Here is a 21,249-nt window from a genome sequence, read left to right as displayed (position 1 = left end):
CTGTATTATTTCTTATAACTACATGTAAACCTACACATTTAAATTTTTAAAAAGTCAGAATCTTGCATTGTTGTGTGAAATTACCTGATATATAAAAGTAGGCAAATTTTTAACAGTATATCAGCCCCCAAAAACACATCTGGAGTCAGCCCCAAGACCACCATTTTGCTATCTGTGCATAGATGGATTTTATGATTTGATTTGTTTGAAGCCTGACATTGCCCACATCCATCAGTCTGCTTTAAAAATTGTTCTCACTGCTGTAACTTTCAACTGCCTTCGACTATGGCCAACCCCACTTACTCACTGGGCTTTACTCTTATTCCAGGTGCTTGGATGTGGCTCTGTTGCCCAAGCCGTCCTCAGTCGAGGGCTTTTTGGAGGGATCGTCACTATCAATCTTGGATTTCCTATGGCAGTTGTAATGGCCATTTATGTGAGTGGAGGTGTCTCTGGTGAGTAAGAGAAATAATAATAGCCACTATTAGCTCAGCCACTCCAATGTGCCAGCATGGTACTAGGTGCTTCACATAACTTAATTTATTTAATTCTCAACAATCCTGTGAGGATTTCTATTTGATCCCATTTTTTAACAGATGATAAGATTAAAAGGGCCAGCAAATGGTAAGTTACTTGTCCAAAGGCAACATTTAATGAGACACAGGGATGGGATTTGGAACTCAGAACTGACCAGTTCCTAAGTCTGGCTCCTACATCATATTCTTCATCAATCAATGCTTGTCTTTTTCTTGCTCTATCTCATGCTTGGAAACCATTTCCCAGATATCCCATGAACAGCTCAGTGAAGATCATTCCAACAGAGGCAAGCCTCTAGGCCTTTATCCTCAGCAACGAGAGGACTTGCATCTCTGCATTTCTGCTTTCATGGAATTGCAGGTCTGATCCAGAAAGTCTCGGTCTAATTCAGTGCTGAGAAGCAGGCTGATTGGAAGCCACTCTCATGGTGGTAAGAAGCAAAATAAAATGATGATATTTAGTGCAGTTTGAGAATTTAAGGAGGGACTGTGGAAATGATCCGATTACCAAAGGCACTCTGAATCTCTCAGCAGCCTGGTCTGGGAATCCAGAGCTCTAAGGCAAGACCCTTGCTGATAGGGAACCAAGTGGCCACCACCAATTGGACACTGTGCTAGGTGCTTCACACAGTTTATCTCCTTTAACTTTTACAACAGTGCTCTGAGGTGGGTATTATCATCTCCATTTACAGAGAAAACTGGGGCTCAGGGTGATTAAGTCAATTGCCAGAGGTCCTGCAGCTGATAACAAAGCAGAGCAAAGATTGGATTATCATTGCTAAATGACAGCAAAGCTCCTGTCCCTCTTATTACAATGTTCTACATGGGGAGGTCATTACAGGAGGAGCTTTGGGCAGACTGACCCTTGTAGTTAAGCCAGGTGGTCTGGTAACAAATGCTGCCTTTGGAGTACTGAAGACTTTCTTAGACTCCCTGGAGACTTCTTGGACGGGGCACATGGAATGGACATTAGCTGGCTGGTGCACTTTCCACACATCAGACTCAGATCCTAGGGTGGTCTGGGTTACATGGATTCCTGAATATATGATTTGCTTGGCATGAGCAGGGTTTCTGCTCAAACGTTTGTTGAGCCTTTGCTGAGCTCAAAGCACTATACTGCTTACCATCAGGCAAACTGTTAGTAAAGCACAGGAATAACTAGGGACTGCCCTGAGTGTGCCAAGCTTTAATTAGACTGCAGGCCTTGAAGCCAGACATGTAATACACCCTTAGCTTAAAATGAGCAGGCAGGATCCTTGATTGCTTCCCCCTACCCACTCCCATACATTCACACAAGTGTGATTTCTATCGACCATGCGGTATAAATGTAGGCACATTTCCAGCTATATATCTTAGGCGCAGATGTGGTTTGGGAGTATTTCTCCCATGTAACACCCTGAATTTGACACTGTAAAGTGTTCATTATAAGATAAGTTGCTCCCAGACCCTACCAATGTAGCTAGCACCCTTCCTATCTGTTTGTATTCATTGATACACTTGGGGGATTTTTGTAGTGACTGTAGGAGGAAAAGGGGAGTAGGAAGGAGAAGAGTTAGTGAGGGGATGGCATGAAATCTTCCCATCTGGGGAAGCCCCTGTGGTTAGAGGGGTGGGAGCCAGAAGCTGACCAAATTGTTTACAAGAGACTGTGAGACCCAAATGGGAGATAAATGGTGGCATTGGGTTGGAAAACCCATCTCGGTTTGGAACCTCGTACTCTTCAGGCTAATGAGGACTGGTGGCTTTGGGAACATGCATGGACAACGCCAGTGGCCCAACTATGACATCCATGCAGATGATACCCTCAGTATCCTCAGCTGCAGGAATAGAAAAGAAGAAGATTTGCTTGTGAGAGGGGACCATCTCATGATGCCTGCAATAACATACTGGTTTATGGGCACATGTGAGGCCCTTTTTAAAGATTCCAAAAATAACCAATATATACTGTGTATAAACATAAATGTGATCCTATTTTGTGGTCAAAGACTGGTGAGGTCAGCTGACATTTGGTTTTTAAATATAAAACATTATCTTACTGCAAGGAAGTTTCCATGCCTTGCTTCCTTGTGAACGTGCCAAGGGCTGACAGTCAAATCCAGCAAAAAGAGCGCAGAGCTCCTTAGTTACGCAGCATCTCACACAAGCTGTTTACGCTGCCTACTTGTGCCCGCACCGTGCTGGTGGTTGTTGATGTCACATTTTATAAGTAAAATAAATTTTTTGAAAAAGCAAAACACCCTTGCTTAATGTCAACTCAAGTAATGTTATCTCTATCACAGAATTGTCTATAGGTATGGGGAGGGTGAGGGCTTGTCTAGAAAAGAACCTCACAAGAGTTCACCCTGCTCATAGGAGACTTTTATGTAGTGCCTCCTGAGCTCCAGTGGGACATCTGATCGTCACAACAACCTTGGCAGAGCCGAGCTTTGAGTGCAGGACTTTCTGACTCTAAAACTCATGTTCTTTCCACTACACTGCTCTGCTTTGTGCTTGGTGGAAAGCCAGGGGTGGCCACTCATCTCTGCAGGGAGCGATTTCCAGTAGCCACTCGGCCCCCAGCCAAAGTGGTCAGAGGCACTGGTCCAGCTCCCTTTCTGAACCCTTCTGCCACCTCTCGGCCCAGTTTCCTCATTGCTTTGCAAAGCTCCCTTCCAGACACACTCTTGCTGGTCCCCAAATGACTTTCCCTCTCTGTAGATCTCTGTAGTCTGAGCAATCTGAATAGACGTCTCTAATTATTTATTTCTTCAACAGTCGTATCTCAAATACCTACTAAGTGACCGACATTGCTTGAGGCCCTAGGTAAATAATAACTCCTGCCCCAGGGTGCTCACTATCATGAGGACCTAAAAAGTGTAAACCTACCTGTGGGGAATTTTATTTGGAAAAGGTTCTTGTTAAACAAATAAGTCTCTCATTGGGAAATCATCTGAAGGGAGGTATTTTTGATGAGAGTGGGTTTCTTGTGGCCCCCTTTTCCCTCCGCACTAGGTGTCTCCAGGCAGGTATCCACCTGGGGGGTTGGCTGGGTGGAAGCTGCTCTCTAATTGGTCTCTGGGAGGAGAGGAACAGGGCTGGCTTCTGGAACTTTCTACTGCCCTGTGTGTCTCCATCTCCCAACACCTGTTTTCAGCTGTACCAGTACGCTGCACTCCTCCTAGTCTCAGAATTGTGGCTGTCTTGGATTCAAAACCAAAACAGTTGAAGTGTTTGTAAGGCTTTGGGAAATCACCTGTGTTTTTATATATTGAGATATTCTTGCTCATATTAACCCCTACATGGCAGTGGCAGGTACAGAAAGGACACTTGTAGTGCAGCCAACAGCCCAAATCCCCTTCAAGCCCACCTTTGTATGACAACTCAGGAAAAACACAGCTTTGCCCACAAAGGCAGGGGCTTCCAGAAACAAGATCTCCTGTGGGTTCTGCTGGAGGTTCAAATGAAGTAGTAACATCATCATCATCATCATCATAAATGTTTTTATTAAAAACTGTATCCACAACTTGATTCTAATTTTCCCTCCTTACAAAATAACATCTGTATTCCTCCATGAACATCCTTCTTCCCTAAGAAGGTGAGGCCCGCATTGCTCAAAAAAATGATTTCTGAAGTTCCTGCCCAGTGAGGAAGAAAAGTCATTATAAAAATGGTGAATAAAGCCTGGAAGTGGCATAACATGGAACAGATTCTAGAGTTCAGATAAACCTAGGTTTGAATCCTGCTTCTATCCCTTACTAAGCATGTGGCCTTAAGAAAGTTACTTTACTTTACTTCTGTGCCTCAGTTCCCTCATCTGTTAAGTGTAGTAGTATCCATCTGGTTGGGTTGTTAAAAGGATTAAATGCATGCTACCCCTATGTTAGTGTCTGGCAAGTGTTCAATAAATGTTGTTGCTATTGTTGATGTTGTTGATGTTGATGTTATCTTTGTTGTTGATGAGATGATGATGATGATGATGATGATGTTGATAATGTTCTTACTAGCAAAGGCAGCTGGGGATGTTAGTGAACTTCTACAATGCAAACACTTTATCTGATCTTGTGATCTTGTGGCTAGATGAGAATCAAGGAGGTTGATTTCTCCAGCTATAGGTTGAGTTGGGAGTGGGGTAATTGTTGCTACATTTCTGTGTGTGAGAGAAACACATTGTTTATGAGAGGAACTGAGAAGAATCCACTTAGACACTGTGATCACCTCAAAATGAATGGAGCCTCTGTTACTGCAAAGGAGAGGCTAAACCTGCTTATAATTGTGCCTAAGAGTCTCTCCCTGAGTGTCTCTTTGTTGCTCAGATGTGGCCCTCTCTCTCTAGCTAAGCCAACTTGAAAGGTGAACTCGCTGCCCTCCCCCCTACGTGGTATCTGACTCCCAGGGGTGTAAATCTCCCTGGCAACACAGGTAATGACTCCTGGGGATGAACCTGGACCCGAGTCACGAGATTGAGAACATCTTCTTGACCAAAAAGGGGATGTGAAATGAAACGATATAAAGTTTCAGTGGCTGAGAGATTCCAAATGGAGTCGAGAGGTCACTCTGGTGCGCACTCTTATGCACTATATAGATAACACTTTTTAGGTTTTAATGCATTGGAATAGCTAGAAGTAAATACCTGAGACTATCAAACTGCAACCCAGTAGCCTTGACTCTTGAAGATGATTGTATAACAATGTAGCTTACAGGGGGTGACAGTGTGCTTGTGAAAACCTTGTGGATCACAGTCCCTTTATCCAGTGAATGGATGGATGAGTAGAAAAATGGAGACAAAAACTAAATGAAAAATAGGGTGGGATGGGGGGGTTTGATTTGGGTGTTCTGTTTTTCTTTTATATTTTATCCTTATTCTTATTCTTTCTGGTGTGAGGAAAATGTTCCAAGATAGATTTGGATGAGGAATGCACAACTATATGATGGTACCATAAAGAGGTGATTGTTCACCATGGATGATTGCATGGTATGTGAATATATCTCAGTAAAGCTGAATTTAATTAAAAAAAAAATGAATGGAACCTCTTACTTTGGTGAGAGGCATCACAGATAAGCCAATCAGATGGGCATTCCCCCTACAAAAGAGTATCTCAGTCCTAAGTTGTTGGATATGGTCTAGAGAATTGCTAGATATATATTTAAACATTGTAAGTATGTTGACTTTCAAAAAAAAACTATTGACATTAATAGTTTATATCAATCTCTTTGGGGTCTTATAGATAGGTAAATGCAACAAAAATGAGCCAGATGAGTAAAGAAAATGTCTTTCTATCCCTGACTTTCTTTTCAGAAATCTATATTTCCTTTGAAGCATATACTTCTTAATGATACTATGAGGATTATTAGCAACCCCCCCCAACATACACACACAAGCACAAACAACACTCACACATACACACACAAGCTCCTTTCTCCTCACATACATTCTTTGCCTAAAAGATTGAGTTCTGCAGATAAGATTTTCTTCATAATTATTCTACTTCCTGGCCTGCCATCTGACATCCCCAATCATCTTATCTTCCTTGCAGGTGGCCACATTAACCCAGCTGTGTCTTTTGCAATGTGTCTCTTTGGACGGATGAAATGGTTCAAACTGCCTTGTTATGTGGGAGCCCAGTTCTTGGGAGCCTTTGCAGGGGCTGCAACCCTCTTTGGGATTTACTATGGTGAGTAAGCCCCTGAATCCAATGGAGAGGGAGAGCTGGGCATAATTTGAAAGTCAGAATTGCTTGGCAGGAAGAGATAGATAAAGCTAGAAAAGGAAGCTTCTACAATTGGCAGCAGGTGCTAAGAGTTCTAAGTTCTAGCCTAATGGGGCCAACATTGTCATCAGGGCAAATTCACAAAGCATCTTAATGAAAATGGTTGCATCTCAAATGTAGGGCTGATCTTAAAGAAACCTACCTTTAGGCCCAACTAGAACTAAAATGTGAACACGCACAAAATAAGCAAGAAGCCAGTGGCCTTGCCACTGCTTTCTCTGATTTGAGAGAGGATGAGTTCGTTGGAGTCAAAGGGTATGACAAGTATTTAGAGAAGGAATTTGTGACAAAATCACAGAAGGGGCACAGCAGAGAAGTGGGCTGGGTGGGGAACCTCATCCCCTTTTGTTGAAGGTCCAGGGCTTCAGTTCTGCAACAGTCCTGGGGTAAAGCACTGCTTTGGTATTTGAACACCTAGACTTTGGTTCTGACTGTGTCAGTAAATAGCTGTGTGACTTCAATGACCCACTTGACCTCTACGCATTCTTGTGTTACATGAAATCAATTGCTAAAGCAGTTCCTTCCATCTGATACAAGGTGAGTCTCAATACATTTTGACTCTTAAATTGAAACCCTTAGGAACTAGAATCTATGAACCAAGCCTTGGAGAAATAGGTTGTGGGAAGGGGTTATTACCTACAGAGCACCACCCTGAGAATTAAAGACTAAGAGAACTAAAGGGAAATTTGAGACCAGACTGGAAATTCAGAGAGCAACTGCTCTGGCAAGAGAGGCCTAGGGAGATCTCTGGCTGTGCTGGTGGATGTCATCTCTCTTATTTGAAGGGCATCTTTACTATACCATGGCACCCTCGAATTCTGGAGTAGTATTATGGGTTTCTGAGAATTCACTGGGAATTATGAATTCTGTCTAGATCAGGTCCATGCCCCATTTCGGCTTTAAGTTGGTCTTGAAATTTCCAAGTATTCCCCCCAAAGGAAGATTGGTTTCCAGGACTCACTGGCTATAAAGATGGTTCCAATTTGGGATGGACCATCAAGGGCCCCCAGGGCTTTCAACCTTTGACCTTCCTCAGTCCCAGCCCTAGGAGACCCCTGGACAGCTCTAAAACTACCATATTACAAAGTGGAGAGGGGCAAAGGATGCAGATATGCCAAAGGGCCCCTGCGTGTTTGATAGAAGTTGTTTAACACAAGGCCTCGCATAGGCCACCAAGGTGCCTCCCCTCCCTCACCCTGGCCCAGAGAACACTAACGCACAAGAGCTCTGTCTTCCCTAGATGGACTTATGTCCTTTGCTGGTGGAAAATTGCTCATCGTGGGAGAAAATGCAACAGCACACATTTTTGCAACATACCCAGCCCCGTATCTGTCTCTGATGAATGCATTTGCAGACCAGGTAAGTGTAGATCCAACACAGACCTGACTTTGGTTAAAAGACATGACCTGTTAAAGTGAAATGCAAAGAAGCATTATCAGCCTATCAGAAAGGAGAGGTTAGGTTTCCAAAGCCAGAGGTCACCCAAGCTTTCTTGACAAATCTGTACATTTGCAAAAGCCGATACCACTAGAGTTTTCTATTTCCTCTGTAAAATATATTCACTTGTTTTCACATCAGTTGCAGTCCAGCAAAGAGCAGATGACTGGACGTTTTCATCTGTGTAGTGGCAAATAGGGTTACTTCACTATATATGTATTGTCTCTTTTGTGCACATACTCTAAGTGTGGAGGCCTCCCTCAAGAGAAGAAATTTCCATCTCAATTCGAGGGCCATGAAGGTGATAGTTGAACCTGGGGTAACCTGTCTCCCCATGTGCACAGGTTTAGCCAAATTCTCAAGGCATTTGCCTAAGTATCTCTGCCTTATTGATATTTAAACAAGCTGCTGGCATTCAAGTATCTGTGGTGTAGCCAATAGCACAACTATTCTGGCCAGTTTGTTGCAGGATCAATATTGTCACCCAACAGGCTCTTCCTCCCTTATTGTGTCCTAGGAGGGTTCCAGGGTCAGCTTGTCAGGACAGCAGGAAGAAGGAAGGAGAGGGAGAAGGAAGGAAGGAGGGAGGGAAGAAGGGAGGGAGGAAGCTAGAAGGAAGGAAGGGAGAAGAGAGGAAGAAAGGAGGAAAGCAGGCACAGCTTCTTAGCCACCCCAAGTTCCTCTCTTGTAATCAGGACTTACATAATGGGGCAGGTTATAGTGGGCATGTGTATAAAATGGATCTTTCAGTTTGCCAACTATGGTCGCCTCCATTCGATAGATGGATAAAAAACTTATGCCCTTATGTTCCCCACCTTTTTTCCTCTCCACTTTGATCAACAAACCAAATAGGCAGTAAGTGTTTACTGAGCATGCACTAACCAAATAGGCAGTAAGTGTTTACTGAGCATGCACTATGTGCTCAGCCCTGTGTCTAGAGCTTGAAGGACTGACAAGTAAAGGTGAGTTGTAAAGACATGAGATTCAGAGTCTGAGAACCTGAATTAAAATCATATTTCAGCCCCCAACTTCCTGTGTGACTTCAGCAAATTGCTGAACTTTTTGGGGTCTCAGTTTCTTCATATGTAAACTCGGGATGATATTAGCCCTCATCTGGTCACTTGTAAGGAATAAATGAAAAAGAAATGAGGAAAATGCCTTGTAAACAGTTTCTGTACAGTAATTTAGAATCTAGTTCAGGAAAAAAAACCAATCACATAAGGACAAAGGAACAAAGATGAATATAATCAAGTGGGAAACTGGGCTGTAGGGATCATGTCAGGAATTTGGAACAGAAAGATTCTAGTTGATCTAGGACCTATGGGAATAGAGTCAGTGGAAAACATACAGAGAGATGTGGTGGCCAGACAAAGGGGTGTTATTGTAAGCTGCAGTAATAGAGGAAGAGTATTCCAATGAAGTCATTAAGGGTCTCACTCTATCTATACCGGGAGAATTAGACTCACTTCCAAATGTCACACTTCAACGGGACACATTCCTGGAGGAGAGGAATCAAAAAGGTAAAAGGACTCAAAATGGAGAACTGAGAATATTTGTTCTAGATAAAGTGGGGAGCTGGGGGATTGGATGTGAAAGCAGTTTTCAATGATTTGAAGGGCTGCCAAGTGGAAAAAAGATTAGAGTTGGTGAGTATACGTTGGTGTGTGTAGTTCCTCCTCCCAGCCCATGGTGAGCAGTAAATATTTGTTAAATGAATGGGTGAGTCCATAAATGAAAGAAATTGTGGTGACATGAAGTTTCATTCAATAAAGGGAAGACCTTTCCAGAAATCAGGGTGGACTCAATAGAGACTCTATTGACCTCTTGTCAATTCCTGGCGTTCTCTGGCTGTTTTGAGTGAAGCCTCCAGCCCCGATACTCCCTCCCTCTACCCGGACATTGCCCCTGTCTCGAGTCCTGGAGCAATGTGCTCCTCCTTCGCACAGAATCACTTCCCTTCCTCTCCTGAGAGTCAGCTGGCCCCAGTGGGCATCTCGGCCTCAAGGATGACTCTTTTGGCATAAGCCTGTGCTGCGAAGAAGAGCATTTGAGGCCCAGTTCCAGCCCTGCCTCTTACCATGTGTTTGATCTTGGGCAAGTTACTTAGAAACTTTTGAAGCTCCAGCTTAGTCTTCTGATAAATGACATCAATTCTACCAACCTCAGAGAATTGTCATGACAGTAAAAGCCCTGGCACATGGTAGGCAGTCAACAATTACTGATTTTTCTACCCTTGACCCTTTCTACTTGCCTCCCTCTGCTAACTTTATTCTTCTAATGGAATCTGGTAGAATTTCACATATTTTCCCAATTCCTATCCCCAGGATGTTTCATCAAGTGTCTTGGTCACAAGGAAGTTGTTTGATCTCCTAGTGAGTGAGGGTCCAGCCTCACTGAGGGTTATTCATATTTGGCTGATGTTTATCCACATATCTCCTAATCTTTCTTTATTGTGTCCTCATCTCCAAGTGAGTTACCAATTTCTCTAAGGACCATGGTTTTTTAAGCTAGTTACTATATATAGCTAAGTAGAAAAAAAAGAATATTAGAAACCCTGATGCTCCAACCATTAAGAATCACTGAAGCTTCTCTGTATTCCTTGGGCTTGGGGGGGAAGGTTAAAAAGTACCAATTATCAGTCAGTGGATAGCACTCTTGGCCACTATGATCATATTTCTGGATCATCTTATCTCAAGACACTAAATTGTATTAGACTCTAAATATTGTTCAGGCATATTTAATAATTTAATCAATGCACATTAATTCATTGGTCCATAAATATTTATTGAGCACCTATTGGGTCAGGTACTCCTCCTTGCTATTACTTCTTCAAGGAGTTCAGAGTCTGGCACTCAATCTGACAAGTAAAACAGATTGTTCTCTTACAAGGTGATAAGGACAGTGATAGAAGTAAAGATCAGAATGTAACAGAGTCCAGAGGAGAGAGCTTCTACTCTGCTTGGGAGAGTCTGGAAAGATTTTTGAGAGAAGGGCACCCTTTACAGAATGTGTCTCTTTGAATCCAAATTCTTTTAATATTGTTGTTTGGGGAATTAGATGAAATGATGGAGAGCTCAAACTAAAATCAGTTGCCTGTTTCTCATCCTGACTCTTCTGCTTATGAGCTGTGTGCCTTGGGGCACATTCCTTAACTTCTTTCTATCCAATTTTCTTCATCTGTAAATTGGGAATATTAATAGGATGTATTTCATAAGATTATTATGAAGTTTTAATGAGACAAAGCACAGAGTAAGTGTTAAATAAATAGTAGCTATCAATTAGCTATTAAAGTAACATAATTGGAAAGTTTAGAAAATAAATAATGGGGGGAAAACATCTTTAACCTACTACCCAAGAATACCAGTTATCATTTTCTGTATATGTCTTACATTTTTCTTTTGCACATGCTTTTAGATATAAAACATAATGCACATATAATTTTACATATTTTTTCATTTAATATCAAAACCTTTTAATGTTACCACATAACTTTTATATTTATTGTTTTCAAAGGCTGTAAAATACACTATAAAATGGACCCTCTATAATCTGGTAGCTTTTCCCTATTACTACATACTTAGGTGGCTTCCAGTTTTTCAGTACTGTAAATAATACTTAAGGAAACATATTTGTTGTATGACTTGTCCATGTTTTAGATTATTTCCATGGTCTAGTTCTCCAATACCCAACTGGGTCAAAGTGTATGAATAATTTAAGAGTTTTTAAAAAAGTAAGTATTGCTACATTTCCTTTCAGAAGTGTTGTACCTATTTAATTCCCCTGGAAAAGCCTGAAATAACTGGCACAATTTTTCTAACATTTGGTATTGTTTGCATTTCTTTCATGACTAGGAAGTTTTTCCCACTTATTTGTTCCCTAATTCTGTTTTCTGTTTTATGACTTTTCTGTTCATTTACTTTGCCCATTTATCATTGACCTCTCATTGTTTTCCTCACCAATTTTGAACAAGTCCTTCATTCATTTTTCCAGCCTGCAGCTTGCCTTTCTATGCAGCTGGGTAGTAGCTTAGCAGGATAGTATAGTAGTTAAGAGTCGGTGGATTTGAGTTGTTACTAGGTTTGTTTTTAACAACAAGATTATTTTTGAGGAGGGCAAGTAGGCAGAATACAAGCTAAACCACTGATGTTTTCTCCCTCTCCAGGTGGTGGCCACCATGTTCCTCATCATGATTGTCTTTGCCATTTTTGACTCCAGAAACTTGGGAGTCCCCAGAGGTCTAGAGCCCATTGTCATCGGCCTCATGATTGTTGTCATTGCATCCTCTTTGGGACTGAACAGTGGCTGTGCCATGAATCCAGCTCGAGACCTGAGTCCCAGACTATTCACTGCTTTGGCAGGATGGGGATTTGGGGTCTTCACGTAAGTAACAATGTGGGAAAGGGAGAGAAAGATTCATGCTGTGCCTTATTGGGGAGGGCCGTGCTTTGACTTTGGGGATCCAGGAGAGTCCAAATGGCGAAGGGAGAGGATTAAGTACATGCTGCAATCATAAGTGTGGAACATTTCACCGGTGTTTTGTGGTGCGTGTGTGTGTGTGTGTGTGTGTGTAAGAAGGATAGACTGAAAGAGGAGAAGGAGAGGGAGAGGAGAGAAGGAGAAGGAGATAGCTGGTTTCAGGTGAATAGAGATAGGCCTGTCCAGTATAGTAATAATAATCCTTCCATTGGTATATGGGTTTCTGGGAATATTTTGGTTGTGTAACTTGGCTGCACGCTGACTTCATGACAAAGTTGGGACTAGAATTTACATCTTCTGATACTACTACAAGGCTCTATCCATTGAATCATGCTACCTATGCTTAATTCATTCACTCATTCATTCATTCAACAGATGTTTACTCAACACACTATGCTGTGGGAACTATGCTAGTCAAGGAGAATCCAAAATTGAATGAGACACTAGCTTTGAACAATGTATTATGTCCTCCAGCAGCCCCTAAACAAAGTGCTGAGGGAGCACAGCTAGTGATGAGCTCTGCAGGGGAAGTCTGGAAAGGCGTCACTGAAGATGTGAGAGCTGAGTTGGGTCTTGAGGGAGGAGTAAGAAATTCCTGACAGAACAAATGTAGACAGCAAGACCCCATGCTTTCTCCCTCCTAATGTGCTGAGGAAATATACAAACTGTTGGTCTGAATCTCCCAGTACAAATTTTCCCCACTAATTCCGGTCCACTTTTCTTCCCATAAAGTCACAGTGGTCCAGCACCATCTGCTTATCATGGCTCTCTATGGGAAAGGAACGCACTTTGGTTCATCAAGAAAGAGGGCTCCAATATGAAAAAAAGGGAAGGAGGAAAACCTGTGTCAGCAAATTTTAGTTTAATGTTTGCTGTGAGAACAAAGGACTTGAATGCTCCTAAATGCTGCCCTGTACATGTAGTCCTATGCCTGTGATGACTCTATTTAAATGATAGTTTGGTTGTCCTTCACCATTCAGATCACCACAACAAGTATTCTTGAGAGCCTCTAGAGTGTAAGCATAGCGAGGACTGGGACTTTGACCACATATTCACTGCTGTATGCACCCGGGACCTAGAACAGAGCCTGGCATAGAGAAAGGACTTAACAAGAAGTTAATAAATAAAAGAATGAATAAATGCTGTGTGTCAGGCTTGTCCTAGGAGCTGAGGGATTCAAAGAGAATTAAACAACATTCCCTATCCTCAAAAATTGACAATGCAATGAATTTTCTAGAGCAGTGGTTCTCAGAGGTGATTTTGCCCCACAAGGGAACATTTGGCAATGTCTGGGGACTTTGTTGGATGGTAGTGCTTCTGGCATCTGGTGTGTAGAGGCCAGAAATGTTCCAAACATCCTATAATGCACAGAACAGACCCCAAGAACAAAAATTATTTGGCTCAAAATGCCAATAGTGCTGAGGTTGAGAAATGATGTTCTAGAATGATCATCATTGGAACTTGGAAAGGTTGAATAAAATGTCCCAGATTACATAGGATCTCTTGTACTCTTTCCGTGGAGCATCAAAAATATATGTCCCAAAGATCTACTTATTCCCAGAACCCAGAACTAGCCTATGAGCTTCCTTTAATCCAATCTCCCATGGCTTGCTCTAGAAGGCCTCCTCCCCAATCACCTTTATCAGTTTCATACAGACCCCTTAAGAAGGATGCCTAAATGTTCTGGCCTCTCTCTGAAGCCAAGAAGGTGATTCATCCAGAGCCTTAAGAGTGAAGGTGGTTCCAAAAAAGTAGAGATACTGCTTTTGCTTTAAGTATATGTAGGAGAGCCCATACTTGTAAGGAATGCTGGGGTCACCTAACGTTAAGCTCTGACAAATATGTCCCTCATTATCATCAGAGTCCTTTCCTTTTATGCATTCATTCATTCATTCATTCAATTCATTCAAATATCTTTTCCTTTGTTCAAGACCCCAAGCTAAAGCTGATAAAGACCCAGTTGCTGCCCTTCACTAATTTATGTTTTCTTTAAGAGGTGATGACATAGGCTCTTACACAATGCTGATGTTGTCAAGTGCCATTAAGAGGTTTGGCTAACGAGCTCCAGTTGTTGAGAGAAGGTGAAATCTTCCCCAACTCTGGGAATTATGGGGGTGGAAGTGGGGCATTTTGTTGCACTTGGACATACTTAAATGTGGAAAGAGGATATCTCAGGCAGACAGAAGCTGGTGCACAAAGGCAGACTGTAACAGTAACAAGTGGTCTAGTCGAGCTGGAAGGGTACATATAGAAGGTTGGAAAGGGCAGTTTTCAGATCACGGAGGTTGTAGGGAGCAGCAAAGGATTTGGAGCAGAGGTTTGACATGTTTAGAGCTTCACTTTAGCAAAATTAATCTGGTATCACTGCATAGTATAAATTGAAAGAAGAAAGAGTGGAGTGGAAAACAGAGAAGACTTAGGCTGGCAGGAAATCCTCATTCGAAGGTACTCACACAAAAAAACTTAAGGGATAACAGGCCCCCAAATTGTCCCTAGAAGGTCCTATCCTTTCAGGGTTCTGTATCCAAGTGCCTCATTAGATATCCTAGTTTGGATCCGCACCCAAGATCTCAGAGAAAAGCAGGGCTGTCATCGCAGGTCCTCGCTCGCCCCCGTGTGGCACGCAGGGAAGGACGAACAGGAGATGGCGTCCAGGAGGGCTGACAGATGCCGGAGTCCACAGAGCCTGGCTGACTCGACTCTCTCTTAAATATTAGTACATTCCCCATCAACGTGTTCTCCACTGATTTACATAAAGGTGTTAATGACTTAATGGGTAAAGAATCTCAGGGGCATTATTAATTTTTGATAATGTTCTATATGAAGGAACGAATCCCTCAAAATGGTCCTTTAGACAATTGGCACAGAGATTTTCCTGACATTTCCAAAATCGTGGTTTGCAAATGTCCATTGCCCTGTGTGCTTGTGATCCTGGCCCCAGGCAGGCAACCACACCTGAGCACCTCTATTTGTGACTTGTGACCTTGGCACAACATGTTCAGCCCTGATAAAAGGAAGAAGGTTCAGCCAGAGAAAGGAGGGCATCTGTACTGGCAGATTATCTGTTCAATGACAGATAAAATAGTAAGAGAAGAAAGGAAATGATGGACCAGACAAGGTGGTTTATACTCGCTTCATGTGCTTGCTCCCAGACAAGGCTCCTGATTCTCTTTAAAGCCACTGTTCATTGACTTCTCAAAGAAAAGTCGATCTAGATTTGGGGGCATGGGAAAGGGTGCTGAGAGCAGAACTGCAACTTCTCTTCTACCATGCAGTGGGAGTGACATCTGGTGGCTGCTGTGTTCGGTCTCCGTGCTCTTCCATGGAGCCTGCATTCCTGAACTAAGATTTATGAGAATGTTAGGATCCAGGTGGAGGAACTAAAGCTCAGAGAGGGGGTGACTTCCCCAAAGATTTTGGACAGGTCTGAGGTTAGAACCAGGTCTCATAAAACCTGGGACAGGACTCCTATTTTTTAAAATTTATTTCCCTTATTTTCCCACCTAATCAACATTGATGTAAACAAAAGGCCACATGGAATATATGTAAGCTATAAAGTATAATGATTAAAAGAGAAGCCATGGATCCTTCCCCCCAACCAGAACATCGTCAACTGCTCACATACGTCCACGTATTCCTCCTGGCCCCAACTCCCCTGCTCTCCTGCATTATCCTTATTCTGTGTCCATCATTCCCCTGCTGTTAAAAATAGTTTTATCTTGAACGTATACAGTCTTAAACAATATATTGTATAGTCACGCTGGCTCTGAACATGACTTATTTAAATGCATTTCCCCTCTCCAAAAAAAGATGGTGACACTTCACTGAGCTCTTTGCTTTGCTCAGGAACTAAACCTTGCATAGTCCGTACTGACCTTGAAGATGACTGGAGGGGAGAGAGAATTATGACAGGAAAGCCTCTTCAGAGAGTAGTTTTAACTGTGGCCTCAAAAAAATAAGCATGGATTTAATAGGTAATTCATATATCCACCTCTGATTATTTAAATCCACTCACTCATTGGCAGACATTTCCTGATTGTTTATTTTCTGATTGCCACCATAGGTCGATGATGCCCAGAGATCTGTCCACACCCTGAGGCTCTCCTTTCCCTTTGTCCTCCTCAGGCCTCAGTGTGAGGGAGAAACAATTTCTGTGCCATTGACCAGAACTTTCCCTAGCACCCTGAGTCTTGACCATGATTTCAGGGACAATATTTTCTGAAAGGCGAAGAAATGGGATCTATTCTTTCATCAGTACTAACAGGACAATGGGGCATATCATCTGAAATCAGAACTCAATGGGAAATCTAGGATGACGATTGCCAAGCTGCAGTGAATGCCTCTATCGTTAGCTCTTGTTGAGTTAAAGGGGGAGCCATGAGCATGGGAAAGACTGACTGGTTTGTGAGTAATTCAACAGTAATTCCAGAAGGAAGGCAAATTGGGTATCACTCATTCCTTATTTGGTTTCAGAGCTGGAAATAACTTCTGGTGGATTCCTGTGGTCGGCCCTTTGGTGGGTGCTGCATGTGGAGGCCTCATCTACATCGTCCTCATTGAGATCCACCACCCAGAGCCGGAGCCAGACTTCAAGGCAGAGCAGCCAGAGGAAAATCCAGAGAAATACGAACTTAGTGTTATAATGTAGTGATATGTTCAGTTCATTTGCAATTGGCTGAGCAGGTATTCTCTTCTAGAAAGATGGCATTGTGTTTTTTTAAGACTGGGGTGGAATCCACCCAATTTTTTCTGCTAGCCGTGTGGGACACCTAAGCCGAAAGGCATCAGAGTGAAGGCTTGAAACCACTGACCTCTTCTCTTTACCAGTTTCCCCTAGAATGGCCTGATTGTCCATGGAACAGTCTTTCCGCCTACCCTGTTTACTTCATCCTTTAATGGGAATCCTTATGACACGATGAGCACCAGTAGCTCGGAACCTTGACTATGGAGCTAACTGGATGGTCTCAGCCACCACCGAATTCTTATTTTCAGTGTCCACAAAGATTACATTCTGAGTACTAACCAAAACCTAAAGCTAAAGACAAAACCATGGTTCCAGTTAATATGTCCATGAATTAGGGAGCTAATGGGTTAACTCTCTAATTATGTTGTTTCACTGCATTGTATAAATACTGATAATCTCCAAACCAAGGGACGTAGGAAGCAGTAGAATGTAGGTGGAAAACAGAGAAAGGACATTGTGGCACTCAGAAACCTCAGGGCACAAGAAATCAAATGGAATTTTTTAATAGAAATTATTTATCAGATTAATATCTTGCTCTTCTGCATTTAAGAGGGCACCGATTAATTTCCTGGTCTTTAGTATATAATAACTTAAATACACTTATAACCCAAGTCATGAAAAATACATCACTCTGTATTTTTAGCTCAAAAGGATTTTCCTGATTGTCCACTTGAGAACAGACTTTTGGCAAGTTAAGGCAGTGGCTGCACTTATCCATTATTCTAAACATACACTTGAAGGCAAAAGAGAGAGCCATTGGATCCTGGTCTAGCAGAATTTTGAGGATGTAATGTTCCTGGAAAGATAATATTACTTTACTTGGTTTTACAACTCAGAAAGCACTTTCACAGATACAATCTAATTTAATCTTCATAATGACTGTCTGAGGTTTATATCATGCTGTCCATTTTTCAGATGAGGAAAACAGAATCTCAGGGAAGTTAAGTGAGTGGCTCAAGGTCACATAGAAAGCTGAACGTTGTCTAATGCATCCCTTGCAGAAGCTGCATATCTAGCCTAGAACCTTTGCCAGCCCTTCTTGTCTGGCCACACGAAGTGGGATCAGCTGCTGCCCATGCTCCAAGAGCATTCTGGACATGATGCTCCTGGATCCCCAGATATAAGGACCCTTGTGGTCTGGTTTTATTCCCACTGTTCCTAAAGCAGTAAAGAGGTAGTAATTTCTTCATATTTTTCATCTGTCAAAAATGTTCAGAAGGCCTTCCTTCCTAGCCTGCCTTTTGTCTTGCTAAGTCTTGCTCTTCCTTGCCTGCCCACACCAAACATTCCATTCAGTGAATTTCCTCTTGGGTAATTTTCTAATTGATGTCACTTTGGTCAAAAGAGTCTCTGTGAGTTACAAATGCCAGGACTTTGGACGAAACCACCTGAGAGCTATGGGCAATTGCTTCAGTCAAACCTTTGAAAAGCCTAGCATTCCCAGAAGCATCTAGTGTCCCATCTGCTCTGTGATGATACTAGATTAACAAAAAGCAGATGTCAAGTGTCCCAGATAGGCCTATGTTCTACAAACTACAGGCATGTGGAATTATTTTTTTTCTTGCTTTGAAGATATTTCCTGAAGCTTCCCTTTTTGAAATAAAGTTTTTGCTCTTTTGAGTTTTTAGAGGCATGAAGGCTGCTAGGTACACTTAGTTCAGAGGATGTCTACCCTAGCTACAAATTAGAATCTCCTGGGGAGCTTTCAAAAATATACTAATGCCCAGTTGGCCATTTGTAAATATCTAGGTGATTCTAATGTGCAGGTGGATTTGTTGATTCAGTTGAATCACATGAGTCTAAGATTCCTTTGAGAACCATGTCTAGTGGTCAGAAATTCCTGGTGGTATTCTTAGGGTCTTGGGATCCTCAGGGAGTTGAGCAGTGACTCTCAACAAGGAGTAATTTTTCTCCCCTCCCTTGGGGAGATTTCTCAATGCCTGAAAACATTTGTGGTTGTCACAAGGTGGGGGAGGGAGGAGCTACTGGTACCCAGTGGGTAGAGGCCAGGGATGCTGCTGAACAACCACAAGGTACAGCCACTGACAACAAAAATTATTTGTCCTCTAATGTCATTAGTGCCAAGGCTGAGAAACTTTGGATTTGAGGAAAGGTGAGTAGGAAAAACATTGAAACCCTGTGCTCTAATTCAAGCTCTGCCAGGAGCAGAGATGCCAAACAAAGAGCAGACCACAGGTGGACTAAAATTCTTTGAGGAAGAAGCAACCCAAAATTTGAGTTTTCAAGTTGGATGTGGAATCTGAGATCGAATGCCGGTGCTCATTAATCACTACTTGATGACTGATGATTAGGGTTATGAAGAGGAAGCACACACTTATGGAAATCATCCTTGGGAAGGTTTTCTTAAATGGAAAAAAAGCCCTCTTGTTCCAGGTGCTAACACTCACATCTCCTCCTAACTTACAAGTGGGTTTGCACATCAGCTTCTTATCCAAGAGGATATTTATGGGTGGAATTATCTGTGTTAGAAGCCAGTTACAGCCAACTCATCTAGCTTTTAAATAGATCTTTTAGGAGTTAGAATTGTAAAGTCCTTCCTCCTTCCACCCCTTTTCAACTGAAAAACTTGGTAGGAGAATTTATCTTAATGCCCAAAACATAATTTTCCTATGATTAGCCAACCAGTGGAGAACTCAGAGCATGTCAAAGGTTTTATGACTTTTCTAAATAGCAATACCCAGAGTTGGTTATTGAATAGTATATGTGGAGTAAAAATGTCATATTCAAAATTCCAATCCTTAAAATATAAATTATCATTCATTTTAAGCTGCTTTGGTGTACACACACACACACATAAACACTGTTGTCTTATTTTAAGGTATGTCCATTTTCAGCAATATCATCATGAAAAAAGAATTATGATTTCCAGTTATGGAGAATGGTTTATAAATTTTATTTTGCCACAGACTCTATTGTTTGAATAAAACCTTATGTGATAATATGAATAAAGAGGCGGTCAAATGGGGATCAGGAGTTTCATCCTGCTTGTGATATTGTCTTACCCCAGTGCAGCCCCCAAGGGGTCTCTGCAGAGAAATCGAGGGAGCAGATCATCTTCAGAACAGTTTCACAGTTTGAAAACCACTGATAAAGGCAAAAGTAGTTGATGAATATTTTTATAAAAGTTTCACAGATAGAATCTACCAAAGGCCATATTAGTTTGATCTTAGGTAGTTTTCTAAAGACTTCTTAATAAATGAATTAAGGTAGGTTAAATGGTAGCACTCAACGCACCGAGCATCATGAATAGAGTATTTCAAATAAATTATCCAACTGGGAATGTGTGTTCTCTGAAATAACATTTACTAATAATAGTATGTGGAGAGAAGCAGTGGTCATCCTGGTCAAGCTTACTGTGTTGACTCTCTAAGTCTCTATAAAAATAAATAGATGACAATGAGATAGATGGATAGATTGGGTAGATAGATAGGCAGATAGATAGATGATAGATAGATAGATGAGATATTCATTTTTAATTGATAAACCAAATCCCAACCTCTCTCTAAAAGTGTTACTGGAAATGGAGTAGCTCTTATCCAAGAGAAGCTGCCCATGGATTAATTAAAGAAGAAGGGCCTCCATATAAGCAGAACCCCATATAAAGGAACCAAATTAGCCAAGAGAATCCTTGAAACTATGTGTGGCTGGAGATGCCGTCTTCCTCTTAGCACAATTTGGCTTTGCCTCTCGCCAGGGCCAAATCATGTCCTTTGTAGACCCAACTCCCTTTGCCTTTGTGGACCCTTTCTGCATAAAAAATATTAAAAGTTATATTTTATGTCTGTGTTGGTATAAAAATGAATATAGTTCAAGTTGTATTATATTTGATTTCTTTCTGATTTTCGAAGTGTTCAAAACATTTTCGTGGGCCCCGAAAAGTATTACGGGTTGCACCTAATGGAAAAGTAGGCCCTGTTTCCCACTTCCTCCCCTGAGCTCACCCCCTGCTTTCCCAGAGCCCAGTCACACTGCAGTCTCTTCCTCCTAGTAAACTTCAAATCCCGGCCTGTGGTGACTCAGGAACCAGGACCAATGGCAGGCTGAGCCCGTGAGTGGGGATGGGGATGTGAGAGAGCCTTGGGAGTCCTGGAGGTTGTGAGGGACACTCCACCGCTTGAGCCCATGGTCATGGAGCTTGTCTACATGTTGCTGCCACCCCCACTCCTACTCAGCAGAGCTAACAGGCTGGAAAGGGGCCTCCCGACCTCCCTCAAAAGAAGCCGCAAATTCCTAGGGGCTGGACATCATACGTTCCAGAGATCCTGTGATGTGCTATTAACACATTATG

The 21,249-nt window shown here is 42.1% G+C and overlaps 1 protein-coding gene across 1 annotated transcript in view; it reads left to right on the top strand.

Moving 5' to 3' along the window:
* Positions 1 to 20,779, top strand: part of AQP9 (aquaporin 9) — a 51,531-nt gene extending 30,752 nt beyond the window's left edge. Inside the window, exons 2-6 of the mRNA XM_037833854.1 lie at positions 329 to 455; positions 6,050 to 6,187; positions 7,524 to 7,642; positions 11,883 to 12,100; positions 16,670 to 20,779. Coding sequence (XP_037689782.1) covers positions 329 to 455; positions 6,050 to 6,187; positions 7,524 to 7,642; positions 11,883 to 12,100; positions 16,670 to 16,844 — 777 coding nt within the window. The 3' untranslated portion in view covers positions 16,845 to 20,779. The remainder of the gene's footprint in view (positions 1 to 328; positions 456 to 6,049; positions 6,188 to 7,523; positions 7,643 to 11,882; positions 12,101 to 16,669) is intronic.
* The last annotated feature ends 470 nt before the right edge of the window (positions 20,780 to 21,249 follow it).

The sequence above is a fragment of the Choloepus didactylus genome, chromosome 4 (genome assembly GCF_015220235.1).
Source record: "Choloepus didactylus isolate mChoDid1 chromosome 4, mChoDid1.pri, whole genome shotgun sequence".
Lineage (NCBI taxonomy): Eukaryota > Metazoa > Chordata > Mammalia > Pilosa > Megalonychidae > Choloepus > Choloepus didactylus.
This window is presented reverse-complemented; position numbering and strand designations above follow the sequence as displayed.